Raw genomic sequence first — 27,838 nt, 5'->3', positions numbered from 1 at the left:
GTCGAGGTCCTGTATAAGTCAAAAGCACCAATCTCAATTTTTGCGAGTTTAGCCCGAAAATCTGAAAAATTCTGGGGTTTTTTCAGATAAGGGATATCATACCTGCATTTGTAAAAAAATGAATTAAAAATGGTAGGCATAGGTAAAAACATTTTGTAGAGTATGTATAAGGACACCCAAATCCAACAAAACCTGTCATTTTAATTCACTTTATTTCACAGAAAAACTGCACAAATTATGTTGAGGTTCTTGTCAGACACTTTTGGCAAGTATATGTAAATGTATAATATATAAGTATATGTATAATATATTAGACACTTTTGGCAAGCAACAACATTCACAAATTCATAAAATAAACTCCTGCTTTATTTGATCTTTACCTAATAGGCAGGGTTTCTTCCTTCTCTATACAAAGCCTCAACTACTGGAACTATGTTCACATTTGAAAACTATAACCCCAAAAACTGTAGGTTTTGCATAAAACAGCTCTTATCTAAAACCCTGTTCATGTAAATAAACCATTTTCATAATAATATACTTTTTTAGTAGTATGTGTCATTGGGTACTGTATATACTTGAGTATAAGCCGAGTTTTTCAGCATCCAAAATGTGCTTATACTCGAGTCAGTGGGCAGTAGCTGAGATTGCAGTCACTTTTAATCATTCCTATACCAACAGTTCACTTGGGGAGAGACTGCAAAATCACACAGCACCCTCTGTTGGTTATATGAAAGATTAACAGTGACTGCAATATCACACAGCACCCTCTGTTGGTTATATGAAAGAATAACAGTGACTGCAATATCACACAGCACCCTCTGTTGGTTATATGAAAGAATAACAGTGACTGCAATATCACACAGCACCCTCTGTTGGTTATATGAAAGAATAACAGTGCGCCCTCTGCTGGTTATATGAAAGAATAACAGTGACTGCAATATCACACAGCGCCATCTGTTGGTTATATGAAAGAATAACAGAGACTGCAATATCACACAGCACCCTCTGTTGGTTATATGAAAGAATAACAGTGCGGCCTCTGTTGGTTATATGAAAGAATAACAGTGACTGCAATACCACACAGTGACATCTATTGGTTATATGAAAAAATAACAGTGCGCCCTCTGTTGGTAATATGAAAGAATAACAGTGACTGCAATGTCACACAGTGCCATCTGTTGGTTATATGAAAGAATAACAGTGCGCCCTCTGTTGGTTATATGAAAGATTAACAGTGACTGCAATATCACACAGCACCCTCTGTTGGTTATATGAAAAAATAACAGTGCACCCTCTGTTGGTTATATGAAAGATTAACAGTGACTGCAATATCACACAGCGCCCTCTGTTGGTTATATGAAGGATTAACAGTGATGGCAATATCACACAGCGCCCTCTGTTGGTTATACGAAAGATTAACAGTGATGGCAATATCACACAGCACCCTCTGCACATGGTAGTGGGACAGTGGGACAATGCACACAGTAATCCGTTTGGCAATTCTCTGTCACCATCAACTTTGCAAAGAAGTCCGGTTGATCGCTAGGGGGTCGCATTGGCGGAATGTGCGCTGCTGGGAGACAGGGCTGTAGTTGTGTCTAGGCTTATACTTGAGTCAATAAGTTTTCCCAGTTTTCGCAGGTAAAATTAGGTACCTCGGCTTATACTCGGGATGGCTTATACTCGAGTATATACGGTAAACATAAATAGAAAACTATATGAAAGAATAACTGTGCGCCCTCTGCTGGTTATATGAAAGAATAACAGTGACTGCAATATCACACAGTGCCATCTATTGGTTATATGAAAGAATAACAGTGCGCCCTCTGTTGGTTATATGAAAGAATAACAGTGACTGCAATATCACACAGCACCCTCTGTTCGTTATATGAAAAAATAACAGTGCGCCCTCTGTTGGTTATATGAAAGAATAACAGTGACTGAAATATCACACAGCGCCCTCTGTTGGTTATATGAAGGATTAACAGTGATGGCAATATCACACAGCGCCCTTTGTTGGTTATATGAAAGATTAACAGTGACTGCAATATCACACAGCGCCCTCTGTTGGTTATATGAAGGATTAACAGTGATGACAATATCACACAGCACTCTCTGCACATGGTAGTGGGACAGTGGGACAATGCACACAGTAATCCGTTTGGCAATTCTCTTCGCTGGGGGAGTCGCTTTGGCGGAATGTGCGCTGCTGGGAGACAGGGCTGTAGTTGTGTCTAGGCTTATACTCGAGTCAATAAGTTTTCCCAGTTTTCGCAGGTAAAATTAGGTACCTCGGCTTATACTCGGGACGGCTTATACTCGAGTATATACGGTAATCATAAATAGAAAACTGCCATTTTAAGTACTGAGGGCCAACCCCTGGGATCCTTATGATTCACAGTGCACATAAACAAACTATACTTGTTAGGTCACATGAGCCAATTACAGGACCAAGTTCTGTCGTTTTCTCCCACACGTCTTCCTGTTACAGTTAGAGCTTCAGTATTTCTGGTCACGTGATCTCTGAGGCAACACACAGACCATCACAAAATGGTGGTTCGAGGCAAGAGATGTAAAAGTTAAGAATTTTTAATATGTCATTTAATATGATATAAACTATCTGTTGCTTAAGTATGCATTCTGGGGTATTGGTTTCCTTTCATACGTATTCTCTCAAGACATTGAGCTTTACCTCTCAGATCTCAATTTCAGCTCTTAGCCACATCAGGCTCCATTCTCCATTCGCCGCGCGCGCCCTAAGGAACCAAGATGGTGCCGGTGCTGGAGGCAGGACAAGGAGCGCGGTGGCATGGCGGCCGTCCACGCCGCCGCACCACTAGACCACCAGGTATTTTTATTAAAGTGTTCATTAAATTCTTTAAGAACATATTTCCAATGATCAGAAGCCTCAATACTTGGATCAGGGAGAATATCCCAGTTTGGGTAAATTGTTCTGTATTCTTTATAGGTATGAGAAGAGCCACTTTGATGTATGAATGACTTATTGACAGATATATTAGTGGTGCAGATATCATAACAAAGAGGCTGAGTGAAAAATGATCTGTATTTTCCCAATCATTTTCCAGTAGCCATCATCTATTCAACAATAGTTATTGCCAATGTCTGATAGATGAAAAAAATAAAGTAGCCTATTTCCCTTGTCTATTTACACTGTGTCTCAGCTTTTTCCTTCAACCATGCACGTTACCTCTCCCAATATATATGTATTTTTTTTGAGTGGGGGGCTGGTACACCTCATGTGACAATTCTCTGACTTCTCAGATATTTTTTATCACTTTTTGCACCACTTACTAAATGTGGGATACAGGCGGACAGTGTAGTTAATACCACAGAAGGTAAAGTCTTCTTCACTTGGAATAATGAAGCATTGCATGGGATCATCTAGAGGGAATAAATACAAAAATATGTTGTGCAAACACAGGTATTGCAGTCTACTAAATATATAATATAGGAATTTTCCTCATTAAAACATTCGCTCAAAATGTTTTCATTCTTGGTTGGAACGATGAGTGGTGCTGTGTTGTATAATGTTGAGTATATATATATATATCTATATATATTCTTAGTCCAACCTGGTGCACTCACGACCATGATCAAAAAATGCCTGGGTGCTGGTCTAAAAATGATAGCATAAACAAAAAACAAACTCCAAGGACTTTGTAATGTGAACAAACAATTACTATTTATTTTGACATTTTGGCGCTATCACTCGGGCCGTCTTCAGGAAGGTAAACACAACATATCAGTGACCCCATTTTAAAGGTGTAAAAAATGGCGCCAAACCAGTCTGCATGATGTCATTAGTGGGTGTGGCAAACTCAATATACTCAATATACAAACCAACACACTTAATAAGTGTTATAATACTACAACAATCATCTAAGTGATAAGCATAAACTCACGTGAATAAGTGGGTAATTATAATATTCATGATTCGTGCCTTGTCATAAGTATAGTGCTCGATTATTTGTGCTCCCCTGTTGCCTAGGTGAGCAGGACGCCTTTTACGCATTGCGCTAGTCATGTGTACACCACTGAGGCTCCGCCCCCGTTGCCTAGGCAAGATGGACGCCTCCTTCATTGCCATACATAGTATACTCTCATGGCTCCTAACCTTATTGCACCATACAGCGTGGCGACACATAGGCAACCGACTTCCCCTCCCTTAGACATGTGCTTGCATACCAGTATTCAACCCAGTAGCCACCGCATCATCCTGGCAGTGCAGTGCCTCTCCTCGCCTTACGTATCAAAGTTGCATTCAGACTGCGCTTCCCATAATAAATTTACATCACGATCCTGCGGTATATAAACACGTAGTTTAGGGCCCTAATCTTCTTTCTGATAAAACCTTCTGCTTCATAAGCACAACTGACATTTTTTTGTTTATGCAATACATCCCCATTATACAATTATTGTACCCATCAAAAAACACAGTAGACTTTTATTTTACCAGTTATGATAACATGTGTTTTAATTTTAAAAATTTAATTTCAGGACACTTTAGAACTTAGGCAGATTTATATCAAAGGTAACCCCCCTGCTTTATTCTGACTAAAGTAATGTTGGAAATAGTGAACAATGGTGGAAAACTATGCTACCAGTAGAAGAAAAAGGGAATTTGAAGAAACATTTTTAGCATGTGATATTTTTCACAGATGAAGGCTATGGAGACATGTTTTCCTCACCGACTTGACTTTGTATCAATACTTAAGATTGCCAAATGCCCAAAACCTGTAATATTAAATAAAAAGATTTTTTTATAGAAATAAATGGCCTACTCATTCCTCTTTGTAATAATAAATCATAAAGGAAAGGCACTATGCTTGTCTACCCAGTTAATGCCCCTGTATAATAATATAAAAACCTATTGGCAGTGTCAATGTATTAGGCACCCCCGGTGATTCCAATTGCCTACCTGTTACCCATAGGCTGATACTCCTTAAACAAAATGATGCACCATCAGAGAACTGCTTTGAAAAGTGAAGTGTTTTTTTTACATATTGTACTTCAGCAAGTATTTCATTTCATACAAAAGGCAGTGTTGAGGCATCTTACTGCCTGTGCTTTAGTTATTCTATTCCATTCCTTGGGATATTCAGCAGGACTGGCCTCATATTCTTTTGTAAATTGCTCATTAAATTCTTTAAGAACATATTTCCAATAATCAGAAGCTTCAAAACTTCGGTCAGGGAGAATATCCCAATCTTCATAAACTGTCCTGTATTCTTTATAGAGATGTAAAGACCCACTTTTATCTATAAATGATTTATTGCCAGATACATTAGTGGTGCAGATATCATAACAAAGAGCCTTTGTGAAAAAGGATCTGTATTTTCCCAATCCTGTAGGTCGATGAATAGATGCAAAGTGATTTTTATGATCAGTTCCACCAGCCTCACAGGGAACTCTACAGAAAGGACATTGCTTCCCACATCCAAAAATTCTCTTAAACAATTCATCAACTGGTTTTACCACAACATTGGAGAAAATTGTTTCCTTGTCCACTGCTTTCATCTCAAATATGATTTCAGCTTCAGTGTCACTAAGAGATTTCTCGAGATTTTCAACAAATTCTTTTATATTTGCCTCATCTTTCAGGCAAAACAGATCCATATCATCTGATAACACTAGATCAGTCCTCAGTCCTTTCTTAAGGTGCTCAAGGAAATCAGAGACTTTCTGAAACTGAAAGGTCCTTGGCTCATTTAGGAATCTTTTTACCTTCTTTGTGATATTAGAAAGAATAATCGACTGCAGATGGTGGAAGTCACATTTTTCTAAAATACAGTTATCTATCCATTTTTTGACAAACGTTTCATATTCACTTATGTATTCTAAGTAATCAGAAAAATTACTCTTTTCTAGAAGAGTTTTCATCACAGTGAACTGGAAGTATCCTCTTGTTTTATAATGATTGGATTCACTGTTCTCTAGAATGTGATCAACTATTTCATATCCAAGTTTTCGGTTTAGTTGCTCAATCAGAGAAGGTTTCAACCAGAAGTCACAGAAATGTTTTGCTCGCTCCCAGCTTTCATCTTTCTCCAGAAATAGATACTGAAAACTTTTACAATATTTTGGTTTCATCTCTCCAAGACAAATCAGAGGATCATTCTTCTTGACAAACTCCTTATGCATCTGTTGAAAATCACCAACTGCATTACCCAAAATAAAGAGTTTCAGATCCAGCTCAGTATCAGATGTGATCTGAAAATCTTTGTTTCCATCACACAATGAGTTAATCAAATTTAGTAGTTCCAATCCATATGTTTCATTATAGTCAGATTCTGATTTTAGCTTACCCTTTACATACTCAGAACATATTTCTGAAAGGGACTGAAATACTTTTAGTTTGCCACTACTCTCACAACGCAATGTTTTCCTTATTCTTTCTAAAAGACTTTTTAACTTTTCCTGCTTTGGAAGTTTGTTTATGTTGTTCAGTCTTTGATTGATAGAGGAACCTTTTAATGTCATATCTTTTTTCAGTAATGTAAGAAGTTCAAGTTCAACATTAGGTTCTGGAAGGGCAGTAACATTTAACTCTGCTATAATATTTGTCCACATTACCTCAAATTCTTCTTCAAGTTTTTTTTCATCAGGTTTATATTTTTGTTCCCTACACTTCATCACAAGACTGGCGACCTTTTTATCAATAACTTCTTTGTATGCACTGATAATATTTTTTACCTTTAAGTTCTCTTTATGGATGCGAATAGCCTCATCACATTTGCTAATAGATGATGATTCCAGCTTCTTCCTAAGGCAACTCGCACTAGTTAAAAATTCGGCTTTGTACCTCTCTACTAGACTTGCATCTTTGTTTTCACTTGAAAAATATTTCTCTAATTCTGCCTGCATGCTCACCTCCTCATTGCCAAGGATAACATATGCTGTACGTTTACATTGTGCTGCTTCACTATCCACTATCTGTGCATTTTGATTCTTGATCACTGTTTCAGTCTCTGCTAGCCAATTATGCATTGACTTAGTGAACTTCCACTCTAGTTCTGAGTATTTCTTAGCCAGTTGGTTGTAGGCATTGGCTACTAAGCTGTTTCTAAAGCTGAAAATGAAGTTTTCATATTTCACAGCATTCCACAGACTTTCTATCCACTCCATGAAGTCACAAATTCTGTGTCCCTTGTTCTTCATAGATTCAATTAAATATGCTTTAAGCTCATAGATAGTTTCACTGTAGGCAACATTTACAGATGCCATTGGTGGGACTCCATTCCAGAGGCCAGGAATGTAGGAATTGTCTTTCTCTGGATCATATATCATAATATCAGAAAAAGCTGTAAATTTAGTCTTATTCTCCATATTTGCTGCAATTTTGGTCATTTCATTCAGATGTTCCAGAAGTTTCACTCTGTCTCGCCTGTTATTTTCATGTGCAGAAACATCACTTACATTCTGATGTACAAAATAGCACTTAGGTTTCCTTCCAATCTCTTTCATTCTTAGGAATGCATGGACCACTATCTGCAAAATATCTTTCATCTCAGTTGTATTCTCCATGGCCATGTTTACAATTGTGATGTCACTCAACCCAACGACCAGTGTTGCAAGTTCATTATCATGTTCATAGCTGTTTTCCAGAGAAGTCAATTCAGGAGCTCTCAATCCTTCAGTGTCAATCGCCAGAATAAACTCACAGCCCAGCTCTTCTTGAAAATTTTCTCTTACTTTCATTAGTGTCATAAAAGCTCCCCGTGTGCATCGTCCACTAGAGACTGGAAACTGCAGCCCAAACATTGTGTTTAGAAGGGTGGATTTTCCTGTGCTCTGCACCCCCAGTACAGTGATTACCCCCATTCTGCAGCATTTCCCTGTTTTATTGTCCAGTTCATGTAGTACATCCTGTAGCCACTGCAGTGGAATATTAGAAGCATCTCCATCTATCAGCTCCAATGGGAATCCACGCAGTAAGAGATCAGCGGCATATGTTGGCAGTTGATCAAATGTTCTTTTTTTTGCATTTTCTTCCTTCAACATAAAATGTTCTGCCTCATAAAACTGACCTAATTCTCTCAAAAAATGTTCAATACCCAGGGAACTGTCTGATATTTTCTGATCAAGCTCAGACAGAGTCATACTGGGACTGCTTGACATTTGTTTATACTCAGCTTGTAAAGCAGAGAGGTTATTCATGGCAGATAAATCAAGATAAAATCTAAGCCATTTCAAAAAATACTGATTTTCAGTATGGTTCCTTTTCTTGATTGAATCAATAAACTTACTAATGCCATTTGGCATTTCACACTGATACTGTTGCTTACGGTTTTCTACACATTGTTTTTTTAGTTCCTCTTTGTAATTCTCTCCATGTTTATCACCTTGTTTTTTCATTTGACACATTTCTTTTTCCAGCTCAGCCAGATTTTTCCATAAATCGCCCTGCAGCTTCATTGTATTCTTCTTGTACTGTGCAACATCTTTTATTTCCTCTGCAATGGCTTTGGCATCTGCCTTTGCATTCTGACATTCTATCCCATTCTCATCTACAGAGATTCCTAGTTTCGAAGCAATTTCTGCCATATCTTCCAGTTTCAGGAAATTACATCCTTTTATAATAAAATTGACAGCAGTTGCTCGAATTTTCTTTGTGATTATTGCTTCACTAGTTTTACTTTTGAACTGAAGTACAGTAACATTATTGAGATTTGTGCTTTTGTCAAATTTACTGTTTGCCTTGAAAATAATGACAAAGGTTGCCTTAGAGTTTTTATATTGGGATAAAAAGTCATAGATAGGCTGATCAATATTTTCCACAAAAATAAAAACAGCTGATGAGATCTGTGTTAGAAATGCAAACTGCTTCAAGTTGTCTTCCAGGTTTCCATGAAGGTTTGCAAATGCAGCTGGCTCTGAGAAAATATCTGAATTACCTTTACCTGCTGGGAAATACCAGGATATTTCTGTCAGCCCCTCAGATATCTTCCTTGGGACATCAGCACCTTCCATATTGCTATGAACAAAGAAGTCGTAGGTGTGCTGAGCTGGGCTGAGAACTTGATTTAGAATAGCAGATTTAGAAAATTTACTTTCACCCAATCTAACAAAACTGAATGTTGGCATAGATATCTGAACAAGATGTGCTTGTATGAATCCCTTTGTTTCAGCTAGAGACTGAGGCCTCCATCTTTTTACAATATCTCTCATTCCCCAAAGCATGAAGGTACAGCCTGGGCCGTCAACATCAGGGAGCAGCAAAGGGACAGCAAATTGACACATAGACATTTTCAGTATAATCTCCTGCTTCAAAAAATTGTCACAGCAATGCAAGACAAAGCAAAGGACATCTAGGAGATGAACAGAGTTATCATCTGTGTCATCCTGAAGATCTTCATTTTCATCCTCATTTTTTGTAACTATGCTTCTGGCTGTTCCATTTAATGCAATTACTTTATGTATAAAATTCCAGGCTGCAGACTCTCTTTGCCAATCTTCCATCCGCTGTAAACATTCTTGATCAATCTGAAGAAAGTCTTGTAAAGTTAGAGTTTTGTTTTCATATGGTTCCATTTTCATTTTCCTTGATAAGTCACTAAATAAGGTTTTTTCATCTGGAAAAAAAGAAAGTAAGTGTTTATAAAAAATGAAGTTCTACATAAGATTCACTCCATAAAATAATATCAATTGCCTAGGTGCCAGAGCTCAAGGAGAGAAAGGAGAAAAGTGACAACTCTCAAAAGTGACATAAATATAGAATATATTTTACAGTTTATTCACATACTGAGACCATCATTAGGTAGACATGCATATTGTATTTTTGATCTAATAGACATGAGTGTCATCATTTATGAAAATATGTAATAGAAAGTAAAAGATTACCATCTTTACGTTAGACAGTTACCCGAATCCTGTTAAATGCTTACTCAGAGAAGGAGGCCTTTATTTGATTCATGTCTTAGTGCAGAATACAAAATTTGGCAGCACGGGAGACCTCTCCCTACACGACCATTACATGACTTTCTTAATTATGGAATAAACAATATTATCATATTATAATCCTTAGTTTTAAGATATTTTACCATGTTAGCAGTTGAGCAAATGCAGAAAATGTAAAGTTTGGTGATATCTTTTATCAGGCCTATGTGCTCTGAAAGTGAAAATGTTGGACCAATATAATGCTAAAGCAGGACACTCCCAAACCATGTGCAGCAGGGAAGCATCACCAACATGACATCTGGGGCATTCAGATGAAGACCCCGGGAAAATTCTGTGCATCTTAGCTGGTGTATAATAGGCCATATGTACAAAAAATAATTGCAACATCCTATCCCTATAGTTAAGGGAAGCGTAAGAGGGGGATTCCAGAAGATCATCCCAGCCATCATCCTCTAAGGGCCCAAGTTCTTCCTCCCATTTGTCCCTCAGCTTATCCAGGGGTTTATTAAAAATTTTGTCATGTAGTGCAAAATATAACTTAGTGATTAGACCCTTGGAGGAGCCGAGCATTATGTCATCTAACATTGAGTGCTGTGACAGGCAAATGGCCGATTTGTTATGCTGTACAGTGAGGGATCTACGTATTTGCATGTGATGGAGCCATTGATTATTAGGAATAGAGAATTCACGTTTAAGACAGGGAAAACTAACCATTTCCGCTTGTCGCCAAATGTCCCCGATCGTGAGAATATTACAATGTTCCCAAACACGATTCCTTCCCAGTTGTACTAAGCCGGGAAACCAGTGATTGTTCCAGAGAGGGGTCTGAGGAGGGAAGCCGGTAAATTGAAAAATCCGGGTAGCCCTAAGCCAAATTTGACGAGTGTGCTGAAGAACAATGTTATGATATGGCAGTTTAGGGGGTTTCTTAACCAGTAGCCATTGTAGGGGGGTGAAGGGAGTACCCAGTAATTGCTGTTGCAAGGTAAACAGAGTTTGGTGATGTGCTGCCTCCACCCAGGTGGCCAAATGGCTCAATTGAGCTGCAAGATAGTACAAATATACACTTGGAAGAGCAACACCTCCTCTATCTTTACTCCTTGTGAGAGTAGAAAGGCTAACTGTCGGCCTGGAGGAGGCCCAAATCAGCTGTCTAATAAGGGAATCTATTCTATTGAAAAAGCTCTGAGGAATCATCAAGGGAGCCTGGAGGAGCACATATAGCAATTTGGGAAGGAGAATCATCTTCAACAATTGAATGCGACCCATGGGGCCCAGCAGCAGGGATTCCCACGCCCTGACTTTAACCAGAATCGTGTCACACAAAGGGAGTACATTGGTCATGTAGAAGTCAGTCAAAGGCATTACCCCAAGATACGTGAATTGAGGGACTACAGGAAAAGGGAAAGCAATGGGGCAGTCTGGAGAGGGGAGCGGGTCAACTGGGAAAATCACTGATTTAGCTGGGCTAGTGACCAGACCGGAGACTCGGGCAAAGTTGGTAGTCAGGGTGTACATGGCTTGTGGAGAGAGAACCCAGTCACCTAAGTATATTAGAGTGTCGTCAGCATAGAGCTGTATACGCTCTTCACGTTGCCCAATTCGCCACCCTTGAATCAAGGGACTAGACCTAATGACCTGGGCAAAAGGCTCCATGGCCAAGGCAAAGAGGAGCGGAGATAGGGGGCAGCCTTGGCGTGTGCCACGTTTCAAAAAGAATGGGGCGGACTGGGCGCCATTCACTAACAGGGAAGCCTTAGGTGCAATATATAGCAGTTTGATCCAGTTTATGTATGCTTCACCAAAGTTAAATTGTTTAAGAACAGCCCAGATATATGGCCATTCCACTGTATCAAACGCTTTAGATATGTCAAGAGCGGCAACCGACCTTTGCCCTTTGTTATCGTGAGAAGTAGCCAAATTTAGGAACAACCTCCTGAGGTTTAAGGCAGTGGATTTGCCCAAAATAAAACCCGTTTGATCATCTGCAATAAGGACACTCAGGATTTTACTCATCCTGGTTGCTATAATTTTTGCTATAATTTTTATATCAGCAGACAACAGTGAGATGGGGTGGTAAGCATCCATCTGTAACGGGTTCTTCCCTGGTTTAGGAAGCAGAATTATAGATGCTTCGTACATAGAGGCTGGGAGAATCCCCTCTAACTGCGCTTGTCGGAGAGTCTGAAGGAAATGAGGAGCTATAACTTCTTTAAAACGCTTATAAAAATCAATTGGGAGACCATCAGGACCAGGTGTTTTTTTAATAGGGAAGGAATCAATAGCATCCAGGACCTCTTGTAAGGTGGTATCAGTATCCAACTGTAACTTATAGTCTTGTGGGAGCATTGGCAAATACAAAGACCCTAGGAACCCAGATATCTCCTCCTCAGAGGCCTCAAGGTGGGATTGATAAATTTGGGTATAATAATCTGTCAAACTGGCTGCAATGTTTGTAGGGTTCGTGTGACGAGTGCCTGCTGAATCCATGATTGCTGAGATCACAGGAGGGGAAGAGTGAGACCTGGCAATGTAAGCTGGGAGTTTCCCCACACGCTCCCCATGTTCAAAATATGCCGCTCTGGAGAAAAGCAATTTTCTACTAGCTTTAGAGTGTTGATACTTAGCATAATTTTGCTGCAGCTCTTGAAGTTTGCACAAGTTTAATTGACTGGGGACTAGTGTGGCTAGAAATTCAGCGTCCTGCACCTGTTTAGCCAAATCCCTTTCCTCCCGGGCCGAGTTACGTTTTACTGCTATAATTTCTGAGTTAAGGATGCGACGTATAAAAGCCTTAAAGGCATCCCAAATCACCAAGGGACTGGTGGTGCCATCGTTAACGGAGAAAAATTCAGACACCCTAGCAGCTATCAAGTCGTCTATGTTCAAAATTTCCAACCAAGCCGGGTTCAAGGACCAGTGATTAAGCTTAGGGGAGTCTGGGCTGTCCCATTTAGAGAGTTAAGGAGCGTGATCGGAAATACCCCTTTGTAGGTATTCAGAGGAGGTTAGGCCGACCAGGAGAGAATTGGAAACAAAAATAAAATCAATACGGGAAAGGGAGAGAAAAAGCATGAGTACTGTAACTCTAGGGGATGTAAATGTCTCCAACCTTCAGTAAGGCCTAGTTTGGTTGTTAAAGTCAGCAAGTTAGTAGGGGGGGAAACAGAGCTGCCTTGGCCTCTGCTGACCCTATCGAGATTTGGTTTAAGTGTAGAGTTGAAATCGCCAGCACATATAACTTTCGCTTGAGGGTGAAGGAGAATAAATTCTAGCAACTTTTTAATGCAGTGGTATGAGTATGGAGGGGGAATATAAATGTTAGCCAAAATGGTCTCCGCAGCATTTAATAAGCAGTGTACAAAAACAAATCTGCCATTGGGGTCGGACTTAGTGGACAAGGGTTGGAAATTAGTGGACTTCCTGACAAGTATGGAAGTACCTGCTGTATAAGTAGAGAATGTTGAGTGAAAACTCCAACCCACCCAAGGTTTACGAAGAGAAAGTAACTTCCCCCCCACTAAATGTGTTTCTTGAAGAAACACCACATCAGAATATTGCTTTTTAACGTAATCCAAAACCAATCTCCTTTTGATAGGGTCATTCATACCCCTTACATTCCAACTTAGTATAGAGACCCCCATTTGTTAAACACAGCCTGACCAACAGGATCAGTATACAAAGGGTAAATCATCTTAAGAGCTAGACTTTGTGCTTGAAGAATCCCGCATGCCTGAAAAACTGTAAAAACAAAAAAACAAAGATGGGCAGAATTTCACATAGTGCACATATATCAAAACATTTTCCATTAAACTGCCATCTTCCCGTCCCCTCCCCTTCCAACTTCCCAAAAAACTGGAAGCAGAATTTACCCAAACAGTTAACCAGTAAACTAAAACACACTCATGAGCGAGCAGTTCGGGGTGTGGATAGCAGGGGATCCAGCTGGGCCCATGAGGCCTTCGTAGAGAGGAGAAGAAAATAATAGTCAAACAAAAGAAAACATTGTCAAGCAGCCCCAAGGCCATGGACCTTATGTAACAGGGGCGAGTGCCGTCAAAACAGATGGATATGAACGACTTGTAGAGGCCGAGGCAGTTATCCAACTATGCATGGCCAGATAAGTAGTAGATACCTGAGATGATCAAGCAGGGGTCCAAGGCCTTTGAAAAAACAGAACTGCTACGTCAAAGCCCTTAGTAACTGAACACCACAGTGATCTAGAATAAGAAAAATGTGAATTGTGCTAATTTTTTCAGATTTTCTGCCCAAAAACTCAAGATTTTTGCCTGAAAACCACAAAATCCTCAGATTATTTCACGAAATCCAGTGCAGATCAGGATATCTTTGGGACTTTTCCCATTGACAACCACGAATGGTCTAAGATGCCAGCTTTTCGGATGCGGATGTTTTCCATCCTCAGGGTATACTAAATACAGAAAAATTTGAGGTTTTTTTCCCACTTAAAATATAGATTTTATAATAAAAAAAACACTCAAATTTTTCAAGTTTTTAGAATTCAGACTTTAATAAATAACACCCTTGGATTGCATTTGTTATCACTGCAATTACTGACTGGGCATTTACCAAGCACAAAAAAATGGTGCTTTTACAAACAAGGGGCAATGAAATCATAAATACAAATATATATGTAGGGTTTTGTAAAATAGCCACCCCTAGTATTATGTGCAGGCAGTCCCTCAATGTTATGGACACCTAACTGGGTCCTAAAATACAGTTGGGAGGGGTACTGTTTGCGCTTTCTGCTCTAAGCTATGCCCCCTGCTACTTCTCACAGTGACCAGCAGATGGCACTGTGCTGGAATATAAAAGGCTCTGAAGCCATGCTTTCAGTCGTCCATTTTGTGCTGGCTCTAGCCTGAGCTAACAGGCTGAGTCTGCGTGGAACCTGATTATTTTAGGATTAGTAAGAATAGGCTACTCACCATTATAGGTCACTCTAGGAGTGACAGATAGGCAGGTTATTTAGCTGAGCAGCTCCAGGCTCCGACGAGGAGAGTCAGAGGGATTAAGATTCCGGTTACTAATAGCACAGAAGTAGGGACTAAGTGTATAGGAACAGGGTAGATAGATTCCCCTCAGGTTCCACTTAGGGAAAAGGCTGAAAGCTGGGTGTACCTTTATTGCTGCTGAGCTTGTCCTCTTGCCTGTGTGGACTAATACTGACCATATGGTGCTGTGAGTATTGCCTATTCAATGTGATGCCAAATCCTGTCATGCTCTATTGTTTACTCCACTGAGGATTGTGTATGTTCAATAAACCAGTTCATGTTTAAGTTATAAGAACCACTGGCACCCAATTATTAAACCCTGAATCCAGTTACAGTTGCACTACACCCTGCCTCCACACCGTTGCGAGGGCTCACTCCCTAAGATTACAGGTCTCATCCGGAGCATATTTATTGGGAGTGGAGCTCAATAGTGGTGTAAATAACACACAATTTACTATAGCACTACATTTTGGCGCCCAGTATGTGGGGCTCGAGGGGTTAAACTGTAACACCGCGCTGCAGCCTAGTGTGACAAGCGCTGCAGGAGTGGACTCAATAGGAAAAAGGCCAGTAGCGATAGTGGGTTTTTCTGTGGTTCTTAAAACCCACGTAGCTATGGCGTTTGAAAGTACTGGTAGTAACATGGATCAGATCCAGCCTAAAGAAGTGTCCGCATGGAAGTGTCCACAAGCTTTCTGCCGAGACGCTGTCGGCATTTTTGCTGTAGATGGCGTAGGCCCAGCGGTTACTCAGAGCGGCCTTCGGTTGGTGATGAATGAGGAACCGTCATGCAAGGGGAGTCGATTAGTGGCTGAGGCCCGCTCTAGAGTGCTAAATAGCTGGTCGTTGTTATATAAAGCTCCTCAGGAAATACATCAAGGAGAGAGACCAAAGAGGCTCTATCCGGCTGGATCGTTCCCCAATGATTGCAATGTGATATACCCAGAGTGCAGTAACATGTTTCGGGTTGAAGGCAAGGTAAAACCTGAACCAGAGGTCTCTGGTTTGACAGTACATGGTGCTATCCCTTCAGCGACAGCAGTTCCCAGTTATCCCTCTCCTCAACCTGCTCAACCCACCCTGGTGTTCACGGGGACTAAGTACCCAAAGTTGAAAGTGTATTCTGGAACGATTCCCGTGCCAGAGGGAGAGCAAGGTTTTGACGAATGGCAAGAAACAGCAGAGCAGATGCTGGAGGAGTGCCCGTGTTCAGAGAATAACAAGCAAATTCGTTGAAAATCTACGGCCTCTGGCTAGAAGAGTAGTCAGGATGTTTCGTATGGGGCAGGATACAGCCACCACTAGGGAGTGCTTGAAAGCACTGGAGGATGTATATGGGACATGTGATCATCCTCATGTCTGGTTACAAAGATTCCACAGTTCGAGACAAAGGGAGATGGAGGAAGTTTCTGTTTTTGTGCAGCGCTTATATGATATATTGTGCAAAATGGTGCAGAAGAATATAATCACCCGAGTTGAAGTTGAAGATAAAATGAGGGATCAGCTTTTATGTAGCCTGCGTGGGGAACAGTCGATGTCTACTGTATTAAGGATAAAATACCGGCACGGTCCTCCTCCCACTTTTCGAGATCTTATGCTTACGGTGAAAGAGTTGGAGGCTGAACTACATTATGTGACCGCTGATACCTCCAGAGAAGATGGTCCTAGTGCACCGATGAGAGGTGCTCGAAAAGTCACTGTCGGGAAAGAAGTTTCCAGGGAACCGCACTGGAGGCTCTTTTTGTCAGAGTCTCGGAATGCAGTCTCTTCCCCAAAGTGTTTCCGATGTGGACACCTGGGACACCGTGTGCAGGAGTGTCCCATGCCTGAGGATGGTGGAAACTTACAGTGTAATAAGGGGCAACTACACAAGTAGCCTGGATATTCACCCCAGAAGCTGGGTTCTCTTTGTCTTCCAGGAGTGGGCCGACATTGCACTTTTGAACTGGTGGTTAATGATGTTCCGGCCACTGCTTTGTTTGATACTGGTTCACAATTGACCATCATTCACCGTCCCTTCTATCAAAGATATTTAAGCCATTTACCGTTGCAGCCTATAGGAGCTATGCCTGTATTTGGGGTAGGACAGCGCCCCATTTATATGGATGGGAGTGTAAACGTATTATTGCACATTCCTGGAGTAATGGGGGAGCGAGATGAACCGGTTTCAGTGACTGCATATGTGGGTCCTCCATCGGGAGGTAGAGAGACCACCCCGGTGATTTTAGGCTCCAATGTGAACGTGGTGGAGGAGGCCTTTTTGAGTCTTTTTCAGCCTAAGGCTGCAACTACTTCAAATGCTGTACCTGGAGTTCCGGAAGTGTCTAAGTTTTGCCAGACTTCCAACCCAGAGTTGCCGGGAGGTTGTGTAGGAAACCCATGGCATCCTGTGGAGATTCCACCAGGAGGAGTCAACAGCCTTAAAGTATATGTGGAGATTGTGCCTGCTTCTTGTGGTAGTTTTTACTTGTTGGAAACCAACCCGGTAGAAGCTGATTTGAATGGATGGGAGATAGTTCCTGAGAGGAAAGACTATCGCTATAGGTGCCCTCGAACAGATGTGGTCACTGTCAAGAATATCACTTCTCACTCGGTGGTGATACCTGCCTGGCGTACAGTGGCATACTGTTATCCCGTGGAATGTGTAGATTCTTGCCCTGTTCAAATGGGGTCACCCGACGCTTAACTGGCTTTCCATCTGGAAGAAGGTGAAGATCCTCCAGAACATCGAAGAAAGCTAGAAGGGCGACTAGCATCATACAGTGATGTGTTCTCTGTGGATGACATGGACATGGGATGTGCTAGGCATGCTGAACACCGAATACGGTTGAGTGATGCTACTCCTTTCCGAGAGAGGTCCAGGCGGATTCCTCCTAGAAATTTAGAGGATGTCCGGAATTATCTAAATATGTTGCAGGATCAGAAGATAATTGTAGAATCTTGCAGTCCCTATGCCTCTCCAATTGTGATAGTACGGAAGAAGAATGGCAGTGTTCGGCTGTGTGTGGATTATCGAACCCTTAACCAACAAACTATACCCGATCAGTATACATTACCTCCTATTGATGAGGCGCTTGATGCGTTACATGGCAGTGCTTGGTTTTTGGTGATGGATTTGAGGTTGTGGTATTATCAAATTCCCATGGACCCTGAGGATCAAGAAAAGACTGCTTTTATTTGCCCGTTAGGGTTTAATCAATTCACTCAAATGCCTCAAGGCATAAGTGGGGCTCCTGCCACATTCCAGCGCCTTATGGAAAAGGTGTTGGGAGATTTAACTCCTCGACACTGTATAGTGTATTTGGATGACATTATAATGTTTGGGTCTACCTTGGAGGAACATGATATTAGACTATTTAATGTGTTGGAGCATCTTAAAGCTCTCCCTGGACAAGTGCAAGTTTGCTCCGAAGTCTTTACGGTTTGTAGGACACATAGGGGCTGATTCACTAAGCTCGAGTGAAGGATTCGAATGAAAAATACTTCGAATTTCGAAGTATTTTTTGGGCTACTTCGACCATCGAATGGGCTACTTCGACCTTCGACTACGACTATCGAAGGATTCGAAGTAAAAATCGTTCGACTATTCGACCATTCGATAGTCGAAGTACTTCCCCTTTAAAAAAAACTTCGACCCCCTACTTCGGCAGCTAAAAGCTACCGAAGTCAATGTTAGCCTATGGGGAAGGTCCCCATAGGCTTGCCTGTGATTTTTTGATCGAAGGATTTTCCTTCGATCGTTGGATTAAAATCCTTCGAATCGTTCGATTCGAAGGATTTAATCGTTCGATCGAAGGAATAATCCTTCGATCGATCGATCGCAGGATTAGCGCTAAATCCTTCGACTTCGATATTCGAAGTCGAAGGATTTCAATCCGAGGGTCGAATTTCGAAGTATTTTTAACTTCGAAATTCGACCCTTAGGGGCCGATTCACTAAGGGTCGAATTTCGAAGTTATCCTGCGATCGATCGATCGAAGGATTTTTCGTTCGATCGAACGATTAAATCCTTCGAATCGAACGATTCGAAGGATTTTAATCCAACGATCGAAGGAAAATCCTTCGATCAAAAAATCACAGGCAAGCCTATGGGGACCTTCCCCATAGGCTAACATTGACTTCGGTAGCTTTTAGCTGCCGAAGTAGGGGGTCGAAGTTTTTTTTAAAGGGGAAGTACTTCGACTATCGAATGGTCGAATAGTCGAACGATTTTTACTTCGAATCCTTCGATAGTCGTAGTCGAAGGTCGAAGTAGCCCATTCGATGGTCGAAGTAGCCCAAAAAATACTTCGAAATTCGAAGTATTTTTCATTCGAATCCTTCACTCGAGCTTAGTGAATCAGCCCCTTAGTGAATCGGCCCCATAGTGTCTGCAGATGGAGTTGCTACGGATCCTGAAAAAGTAGCTGCTGTGCTAAGTTGGCCTAAACCCAGCAACATGACTGAATTGAGATCGTTCTTGGGGTTTTGTGGATATTATCGGTGGTTTGTGGAAGGATATTCTAAAATTTCTCATCCTCTGAATGGACTATTAAAAGATAGTAATACTAAAGAAAGATCTTCGGTGGCCTCCCAGTTTCAAAACAACTGATCTCTGGAATGCGAAGAAGCTTTCCAGACTTTGAAGAAAATTAACAAAATATAAATGATTTGAACCTTGTCGTGCGTGTAAAAATTGTTGCTCACGTCAAAATTGTTGCATGTCAAAATTATTTTGATGCCCATTGGCTTCAATTCTTTTTTCGAATTTTTTCGCAGTTTCGCAAATTTTTCGGCAAAGTGAAGAGGGACAGATTTGCCCATCGCTAATTCCGTGTAAACAAGTTCTCATGAATCCTGTATGTCAAGTTTACCGTTATGATGAAGCTTATTCTATGGTGGGGTGAACTGAGAATAAAATGAGCTGTTTTATGCCACAATTGTCCAGAAGAACCTGAATTTTAGAAAATGAAAGTACTTTCGGTGTCACTGTTTGCCTAGTTTAGTGCAAGAATAACAAAACAATTTATAAACATGATGTATTCCCAGGACACTGTCTTTCCTATCCACCAAACTCATAACATTCAGCATGAAGGACACAGAGCACGCATGGGACTTCATTTATGTACAAAAATGTTATGGTGTAAGTTGATGTGTCGGTTCTACATAGAGGACCTTTATGCAGATATTATATTTTGCAATAGAACCTGGGCTTTTTTAGTTTTTTTGGGTGGTCGGTCTGCTGCCTTTCAGACGCTACATAAACTCATAAGATATATTCTGTTATCCATTAGGATATAACATCAGATTACTCACCTTGCAAATTATTTGGTATTTTTTCCTTTTTGCCAATGTTATTTTCTTCTATTGTAGTAGGGGGTGAGTAATCTATGGGGGGTACACTGATTAAGTGAACAGAACAGTGACACAGTGGGTGGGCTAGGATTTTGGGTTCAATGTCATCCAGGACACTATCTGCAAGGAGGTCACTTTTTCTCCCTATATTTGTGTAGGGTACTGTTTTGACATATCATGTGTTATCATTTTTTATAGAATAACTCAATGTTTCTTTTTTTCATAGAATTACATTGGAATTATTGAATTCATGTTTTGATCATCCAAATAGATAAGCTATTGTATATGATAATAGAAGTCATAAACTGCATTATGGGTTATAGAGAGAGGCAAACTGTTCCCTTTAGTTTGAAAAGCAATTATCTTACTATGAGTTACTAGACCTGTAGCAAACTTTGTATCTTGTATTACATTATACATATATTTTATATTTACATTTTAGTTTCAGTTTGTTTCTTTTTTCCATTAACCAAGTGATCTTTAGAAAATGATTATAAAGTAAATATATTTAATTTCCCATATCCACTAAGGAAATTTATTTTTGTAAACTATATTATATATTATAATAAAATGATATATTGTTATATACATATACAGTATAATATATATATATATATATATATATATATATATATATATATACATGTAGATCAGGACAGCTCCCACCTTCAGTTAAAGCTACCTCGTAGCTGCCCCTGTGCCCGGAGTAGAATATTGATACAAAAATTGAACAAAAAACCAGCACCAGGGGTCTTTGCAGTGAAAAAAACTTGTATTGTCACATTAGTATGTACAACCGACGTTTCGGTCCCTCTTGGGACCTTTATCAAGGTCCCAAGAGGGACCGAAACGTCGGTTGTACATACTAATGTGACAATACAAGTTTTTTTCACTGCAAAGACCCCTGGTGCTGGTTTTTTGTTCAATTTTTATATATATATATATATATATATTATATATTTTTTTGTTTGTTTGTTTTTTTAGTAGCAGTATGCTACAATCCCTGTTTTGTTTAAAGGGTAAGGCATTTTTCATTAGCAGTATGCACAAAATGTCTATGTCTTAAATATATTGATAATGGGTTGAGTGCAGAGGACTCTTGTAATTGTCTATATATATTTATATATATATATATATATATAAATATATACAAACAAACAATTACAGAATTTGAAGTTGAATCTAAATGGCTAACATTTTCTAGAAAGACTTCTAAAATAAATTAGGGGGCATAGTTACCTCTTTTTAACATTATGAAAAAAATAAACATTTACCTTTGGAAGGTTCTGTGTTTTCTTCTTTCCTTTCTGCTTCATCTACCATTTCTATGAAAAAAAGATTGCAAAATAAAGTATTTACATACTGAATTTATAAACCCTATTTATATGGACTACAATTTCTTTCCTAGAAGTCCATGCACAATATCTAGATGCACATTTTTATGTTGGTGATACTGATTTAAACGTTTACTTTTCGAAGGTTCTGTATTTTCTTCTTTTCTTCCACCTCCTTTCTCATTCATTGCAACATCATCTACTGTTTCTATGAAAAAATAAATTGCACAATAAAGCACTTACATATTGAATTCATAAACGGTATTTATATGGCCTACAATGCCTTTCCTATAAGTCCATGCACGATATTTCCATGCACATTTCTCATTATGGTAATACTGAATTAAACTGTAAACATTTACCTTTGGAAACTTCTGTGTTTTCTTCTTTCCATTCAGCTCCATTCTCATTCATTGCAACATCATCTACTGTTACTATGAAAAAATGCAAAAAGCACTTACATATTTAATTCATAAACCCTATTACAAGGCCCTCAATTTCTTTCTTAGAAGTTCATGCACAATTTCTACATGCACATTTCTCAATTTGGTGATACTGAATGAAACATTTATCTTTGGAAGGTTCTGGTTTTCTTCTTTCCTTTCAGCTACTTCATTCAAAATTAAGTAGTTAGAGGTGCACATCATAATACAGTAATGTTTATTTGGTGCTCAGGAGTCCCCTGTGAGATCCCCTAAAAATGCACTAAACATTAAGAAAAGCAGTGCACCCAAATTGTAAGATCTAGCTACATGCACATTTATCATTGTGGCAATACTGAATTAAACATTTGTTTTCTTCTTTCCTTTTAGTTACATTCTCATTTAAGGCAACATCATATACAATTTCTATGAAAAAAATAGCAAATGAAGCATTTACATATTGAAATTATAAACCCTCTATGTGACCTACACCTTCTTTCCTAGAAGTCCATGCACAATATCTACATGAGCATTTTTTTTTTTGCCAGTCCCTGGTCTTTCTCTTGTTTGTTATAGTTTATACAGGAGCAGTGGCCAGCTAGCTCCCACCCTTTCCAGCTATAGGCAGGTGAATGAAGTGGTGGCCAACAAAAGGGCAACCAAGTTTGGGAGTTTTAACTGCGGCAAGTAAGTTGCAGGTAAAACTTGGTCCCAGTGTAAAATGCATAATGATGGAGTACAATTCTTAATGAATCAGTAAAAGTTGAGCGTAGGACTGGCCAGATATGGGATGACTTTGACATAGTTGGCCATCTTAAATATATTACAATATATGAACAAACAATCCCTGTTTTGCTTAAATAGTAAGCATGTAGATAAGTCTGTCTATGCATGTATAAATATATGGAATTTATTTAGAAAGGTAGAACTTGATGGATCATTGTCCTTTTTCCACCTAACTACTATTTGTAAGTATGTGTGTAATTGCATACTAATACATTAGAATTAAGAATTCACCTTCTGAAGTTTCTGTGTGTTCTTCTTTTCCATCATCTTTTTCACTCATTGTCATTGTATTATTTTCTGAATGATCTGAGAGAAATATGAATAATATAAAAATACTTGTGTCCTCTCCAAGCTACATACAAGATAAGCTGTATAGTATACTTTTTAAAATAGCAGTTTCTGTCAAGTTCAATTGGGAAAAAAGGAAAAAATTTAAATATTTTGTAGAATATCTGTAGAATAAACCCTTAAAAAATATTACCTTAGTAACTTTAATATTCAAAATTTAATTCATATGCTCTATACCAATAAATATAATAATTAAGTTTTTAAAGTTTATATGTTTTTTCTTTTCCATTTACTTGGGGGCACATTTACTAAGGCTCGAAGTGAATTAAAAGTGAATTTTTGAATTCAAAAACATCGAATTTCAGTTATTTTTGGGTACTTCGACCAGCAAATAGGCCAAATTAGATTTCGACTTTGATTAGAAGTGAAAATGCTTTGACTATTCGACCATTCGATAATCGAAGTACTGTCTTTTTAAAAAACGTTGACTTAGACACTTCGCCACCTTAAACCTGCCGAATTGCTATGTTAGCCTATGGGGACCTCCTAGAACCTATAGCCAGTATTTGGCTAAGTTTAGAGAAGTCGAAGGATTTTTTTATAAATTCGTACGATCGTACAATTAAATCGTTTGAATCGTTCAATTCGAAGTACGATCGAAGTACGATCGAAGTACGATCGTACGATCTTAAAAATCCTTTGACTTCGAATGTAGGTCTAGCCTATTAGATAGTCGAATTTAGAAGTTTTTTTTTCACTACGAAATTTGACCCTCGAGAAATCTGCCCCTTACTGTATTTTAGTATATAACAGATTTTCATTCAATCATGTATTACGTAATTGGGAGAGAATACCCAGTAATACTTTACATTTATATTATAGATCTGTTTATCTATAAGAATCCTCCTAGGACCTAGGATTATTTTTTAATGTTTAGATGTATTAAGTAGCCTTAAAGAATGGTCCTTATGATATTATACCTGCTGCCCCTTAAGATAGTCAGTGCCAATCAAGTATAGGACATGATCTACTTTTATTGATTTGTAGATGTGATGTTATAATTTGATTATGCTTTCCTTTCTTTCCATATGATGCAGTCTTTTAAACAAAAAAGAACATCTCTGTACTAGCCCCAGATGTTTAATACAGAGGAGGTTGCTTCCACTACAATAATGAGCTCTGTGTAAACAAGCTGTCCTCCCTCATTTGTTGCCTATGTCTAAAGTTTACATACAAGAAGGAATTTATTCTACATGGAGTTTAACTAATAATGGTCATATACGACTCTCATGTCCTGAAGAAGCAGAAAGTTAAAAATTAAAGTTTCATAGTTTGTCTTATTTAGTAAAGAAATAACAACCATATATATTTATGAATATAAAAAGGCATGCCTATTTTCCTCATTGCATTACCATCTTTTCTACCCACTTAACTTTTATAGGGATGATTACTAAACCTCAAATTTATCTGGTCGGGTTTTTTGGGGCAAAACTCAAGGTTTTCAGGTTTTCTCAAACTTAAATTTTTCGAGATTTATAAAAGCCTGATGCAGCAAAAAGTCTGAATCTGAAAATCTGCCATCTCAGATCTGCAGAGGTTGTAAATAAGTCAGTGACAGAGGTCTCTATCCTAATTGTAAGTTATTATGGCCTGTGCTGGGTTTAGCCTGAAAATACAATCATTTCTGGCTTTTTTGGGCAAAAATAAAAAAAAATGGTATGATTCAGGGAAAATTCCCAAAAAAAATGGTATGATATGATTTTTCATATGAATGTTTGGGTTTGGTTGTGTTTTTTTTATTAAAATAATGAGATAAAATTGGATTTTAGTAAAGAACCTCTTAATATACCATTATGTACATTACATAAAAAAAAGAACATGGAAATTTACAATCTCAAAAATAAGATTTAAATTACCAACCTTGCAAAATATTTGATATTTCTTCCTTTTCTTGAGTTTCATTTTCATCCATTGTACTAGGAGGTGAGTGATCTTTGGGAGCACATAATTAAATATTAAAATGTAGGATTTGCATACCAAATATATACCCACTTTTGATGGCTTTTTAATGCTGTTAATGATTAATGCTATTTCTAAGGAGACCAACTTTAGGGGGCACATTTACTATTGGTCGGATATTCAGGGTTAATTAACCCTCAATATTCGACTATCGAATTTAAATCCTTCGACTTCGAGTATCGTTTTTGTTGTGCGTCTTTTCTTTTCTTTTTTGACGCACAACACCATACAAGTCTATGGGCATCATTTCCGTGTCGAAACAAGGCAAAAAAATCCACCCATCCCTATCATACAATAGTCCCATTTGTAAGGATTTAATTTGGATATCTATTTTTGTCTTAAATCATTTAATATCAATATCAATTAACCCAACTACATGGTACTATTTTATTAATACAGAAATAAAGCAAACAATTTAAATTATTTTTCTAATTAATTTAGAAAAATGGAGGTTCTTTAAGATGGCTTTCTTGTAATTTTGAGCTTTCTGGATAATTAGTTTTCAGATAACTGATCCAATACCTGCATAAAATTATGTGTACATACATATGCACACTAAGGGGGTTACTTATTAAAGTCCAAATGCCAAAATCTCAAAAAATTCTAGTTTTTTTTAACTAGAAAATCCTAGTTTTTAATGAAAAAGAACCCTCAAATTTTTCAGGATTTATTATCCCCCTTAGGATGTAAAAAGTTTGAATCCAAAAATCTGGCATCTCAGACCTGCTGAGGTTGAATACTGTATTAGACAATGGGAGAAGTCCTAAAGATATCCTGATCTGCACTGGGTTTCCTGCAATAATTCGAATATTTGGTGGTTTTTGGGCATAAAATACATAAAAAAAACCCCAGATTTTTTCACATTTTTTTTTTAGTTTTTTCCCACACACGTGTGGATTTGGTCGGTGTAGTTTTCACTATTTTGATAACTTACCCCCTAATTGTAGCTTGTAAGATAACAATAGCCTTGGATATTATGTTTGCTCAATAAATCATTGAAGTCTCTCCTAAAGTTATTAATAGAAAGTTAATTTCCTTAAATCTAAACATGTTACATGATATTTATGGATTTTTTGTATTTTAAGAAAAATAACTTAGGAAACGCTTAGGACTAATGCTTTAGAATATTATTATAGAATAAATCAGTTCTTTATTTATAATCACATTAAAATTAATGCGTTCATGTGTTTGAGCAAATATAAAATCTACTGTAGGAGTTATTTACTTTCCTTGCAGTGCCAATGCTAGAGCATTAAGGGGAAAAATTCCATGTCCCTTAGTACTCATTTAACAATCACATGTGTCCTAGACACACTTTGCACCTTGTGCTGGATTGAAAATTCAGGGTGAGGTTTAGACCATCCTGGGGCACAGGCCAACCCTGTACTTCACAACTGTCACATGGCATGAGGTAAGGACAGGACCTTGTTGTGCCCTGCATCTCCTCTTCCACTTCTTAACATGACTGACACGTTAGGGTTTGGGTGGGGGAGTGGGTGCATTAAAGAAGTTATACAGGTATGGAATTATAAATTACAGGATACAAATATTTTGAAACATGATTCAAACCTCTTTAGAAAATGTTATATCTCACCTTTGGTAGTTTCTGTTTTTTGTTCTTTCTCATCATCCTCTTCATGCTTATTGATAGCATTATCTGAATGAAATTTAGGAAAAATAACCAAATGAAAGCATTACAATTTCATTGGCATCTCTTCAAAATAACGCATTCTGTCTATCTATTATGATCATGCCTTACCCCTTATCCTTTCTATGTCATTCACATTGACTTATATACAACCATGAATGGTCTTAGATGCCAGATTTTCAGATACGGATGTTTTCCATACTCAGGGTATACTAAATCCAGAAAATTTTTATCTTTTTTCCCACTTAAAATATAGATTTTATAATAAAAAACCCTAAAATTTTTCAAGTTTTTAGCATTCAGACTTTAATAAATAACACCCTTGGATTGCATTTGTTATCACTCCAATTACTGACTGGGCATTTACCAAGCACAAAGAGCTGGTGCTTTTACAAACAAGGGGGCAATGAAATCATAAATACAAATATATACAAACTACCATTGCATTATAAAACAAGTTATTATATTCTAGTAGGAGAAGAAAGCACAGTTGTAATACTGTCCTTATATTCTGATCTATAAAAACAGTAGTTCTCAGTGATGCTTTACAGCAACACTGAGCTTTATCATCTCATTACTCTAGTCTTGTTCTCCAATGCGTAGTGCATGTAGAGAAAAGGAATTTGGATAATTAATTTTTTACAATGTAAGAAACATTTCTAGTTCAGAAGAAAACACATTTATATGTCAAACCTTTAGTAATGTTTTACTAAGAGATAACTATCATTACCACATGGTAACATTTAACAAGGCTTTATAAATCAGCCCCTAAGTAACTGACCTTGTAAATTACCTGTGATTTCTTCCTTTACTTCCATTGTGCCATAATTTAAGGGATCTATGGGAGCAATCAATTATGTAATTTAAAGAGGACCCGTCACCCAAATAAATTATTTAAAATCCTATTTTATCACATTAGTCAAGCAAAATGAACTTTAATTACAAAATATAAATGATTTGAATCTTGTCGTGGGTGTAAAAATTGTCGCTCACGTCAAAATTGTTGCATGTCAAAATTATTTTGATGCCCATTGGCTTCAATGCATTTTTCAAATTTTTTCGCAGTTTCGGAAATTT

The 27,838-nt window shown here is 38.3% G+C and overlaps 2 protein-coding genes across 12 annotated transcripts in view; both read right to left on the bottom strand.

The window, feature by feature from the left end:
* The window catches only part of LOC108705602, a 411,717-nt gene that overhangs the window by 354,592 nt on the left and 29,287 nt on the right, over window positions 1-27,838 (bottom strand). For all 11 annotated transcript variants that reach the window (XM_041576725.1, XM_041576726.1, XM_041576730.1 and 8 more), the window contains exons 12-14: window positions 27,543-27,599; window positions 26,708-26,770; window positions 25,015-25,086 (exon numbers count right to left, since the gene is read on the bottom strand). In XM_041576725.1, the coding sequence (XP_041432659.1) occupies window positions 25,015-25,086; window positions 26,708-26,770; window positions 27,543-27,599 (192 nt within the window). The remainder of the gene's footprint in view (window positions 1-25,014; window positions 25,087-26,707; window positions 26,771-27,542; window positions 27,600-27,838) is intronic.
* On the bottom strand, window positions 4,870-21,680 carry LOC108701732 (up-regulator of cell proliferation-like). Its single transcript, XM_041576754.1, has 2 exons — window positions 21,539-21,680; window positions 4,870-9,593 (listed from the first exon to the last, which is right to left on the bottom strand). The coding sequence occupies exons 1-2, from the start codon at window positions 21,585-21,587 to the stop codon at window positions 5,044-5,046; spliced, it is 4,599 nt and encodes a 1,532-aa protein (XP_041432688.1). The 5' UTR covers window positions 21,588-21,680; the 3' UTR covers window positions 4,870-5,043.

Source organism: Xenopus laevis, chromosome 9_10L, assembly GCF_017654675.1.
Source record: "Xenopus laevis strain J_2021 chromosome 9_10L, Xenopus_laevis_v10.1, whole genome shotgun sequence".
NCBI classification, from domain to species: Eukaryota; Metazoa; Chordata; class Amphibia; order Anura; family Pipidae; genus Xenopus; species Xenopus laevis.
This window is presented reverse-complemented; position numbering and strand designations above follow the sequence as displayed.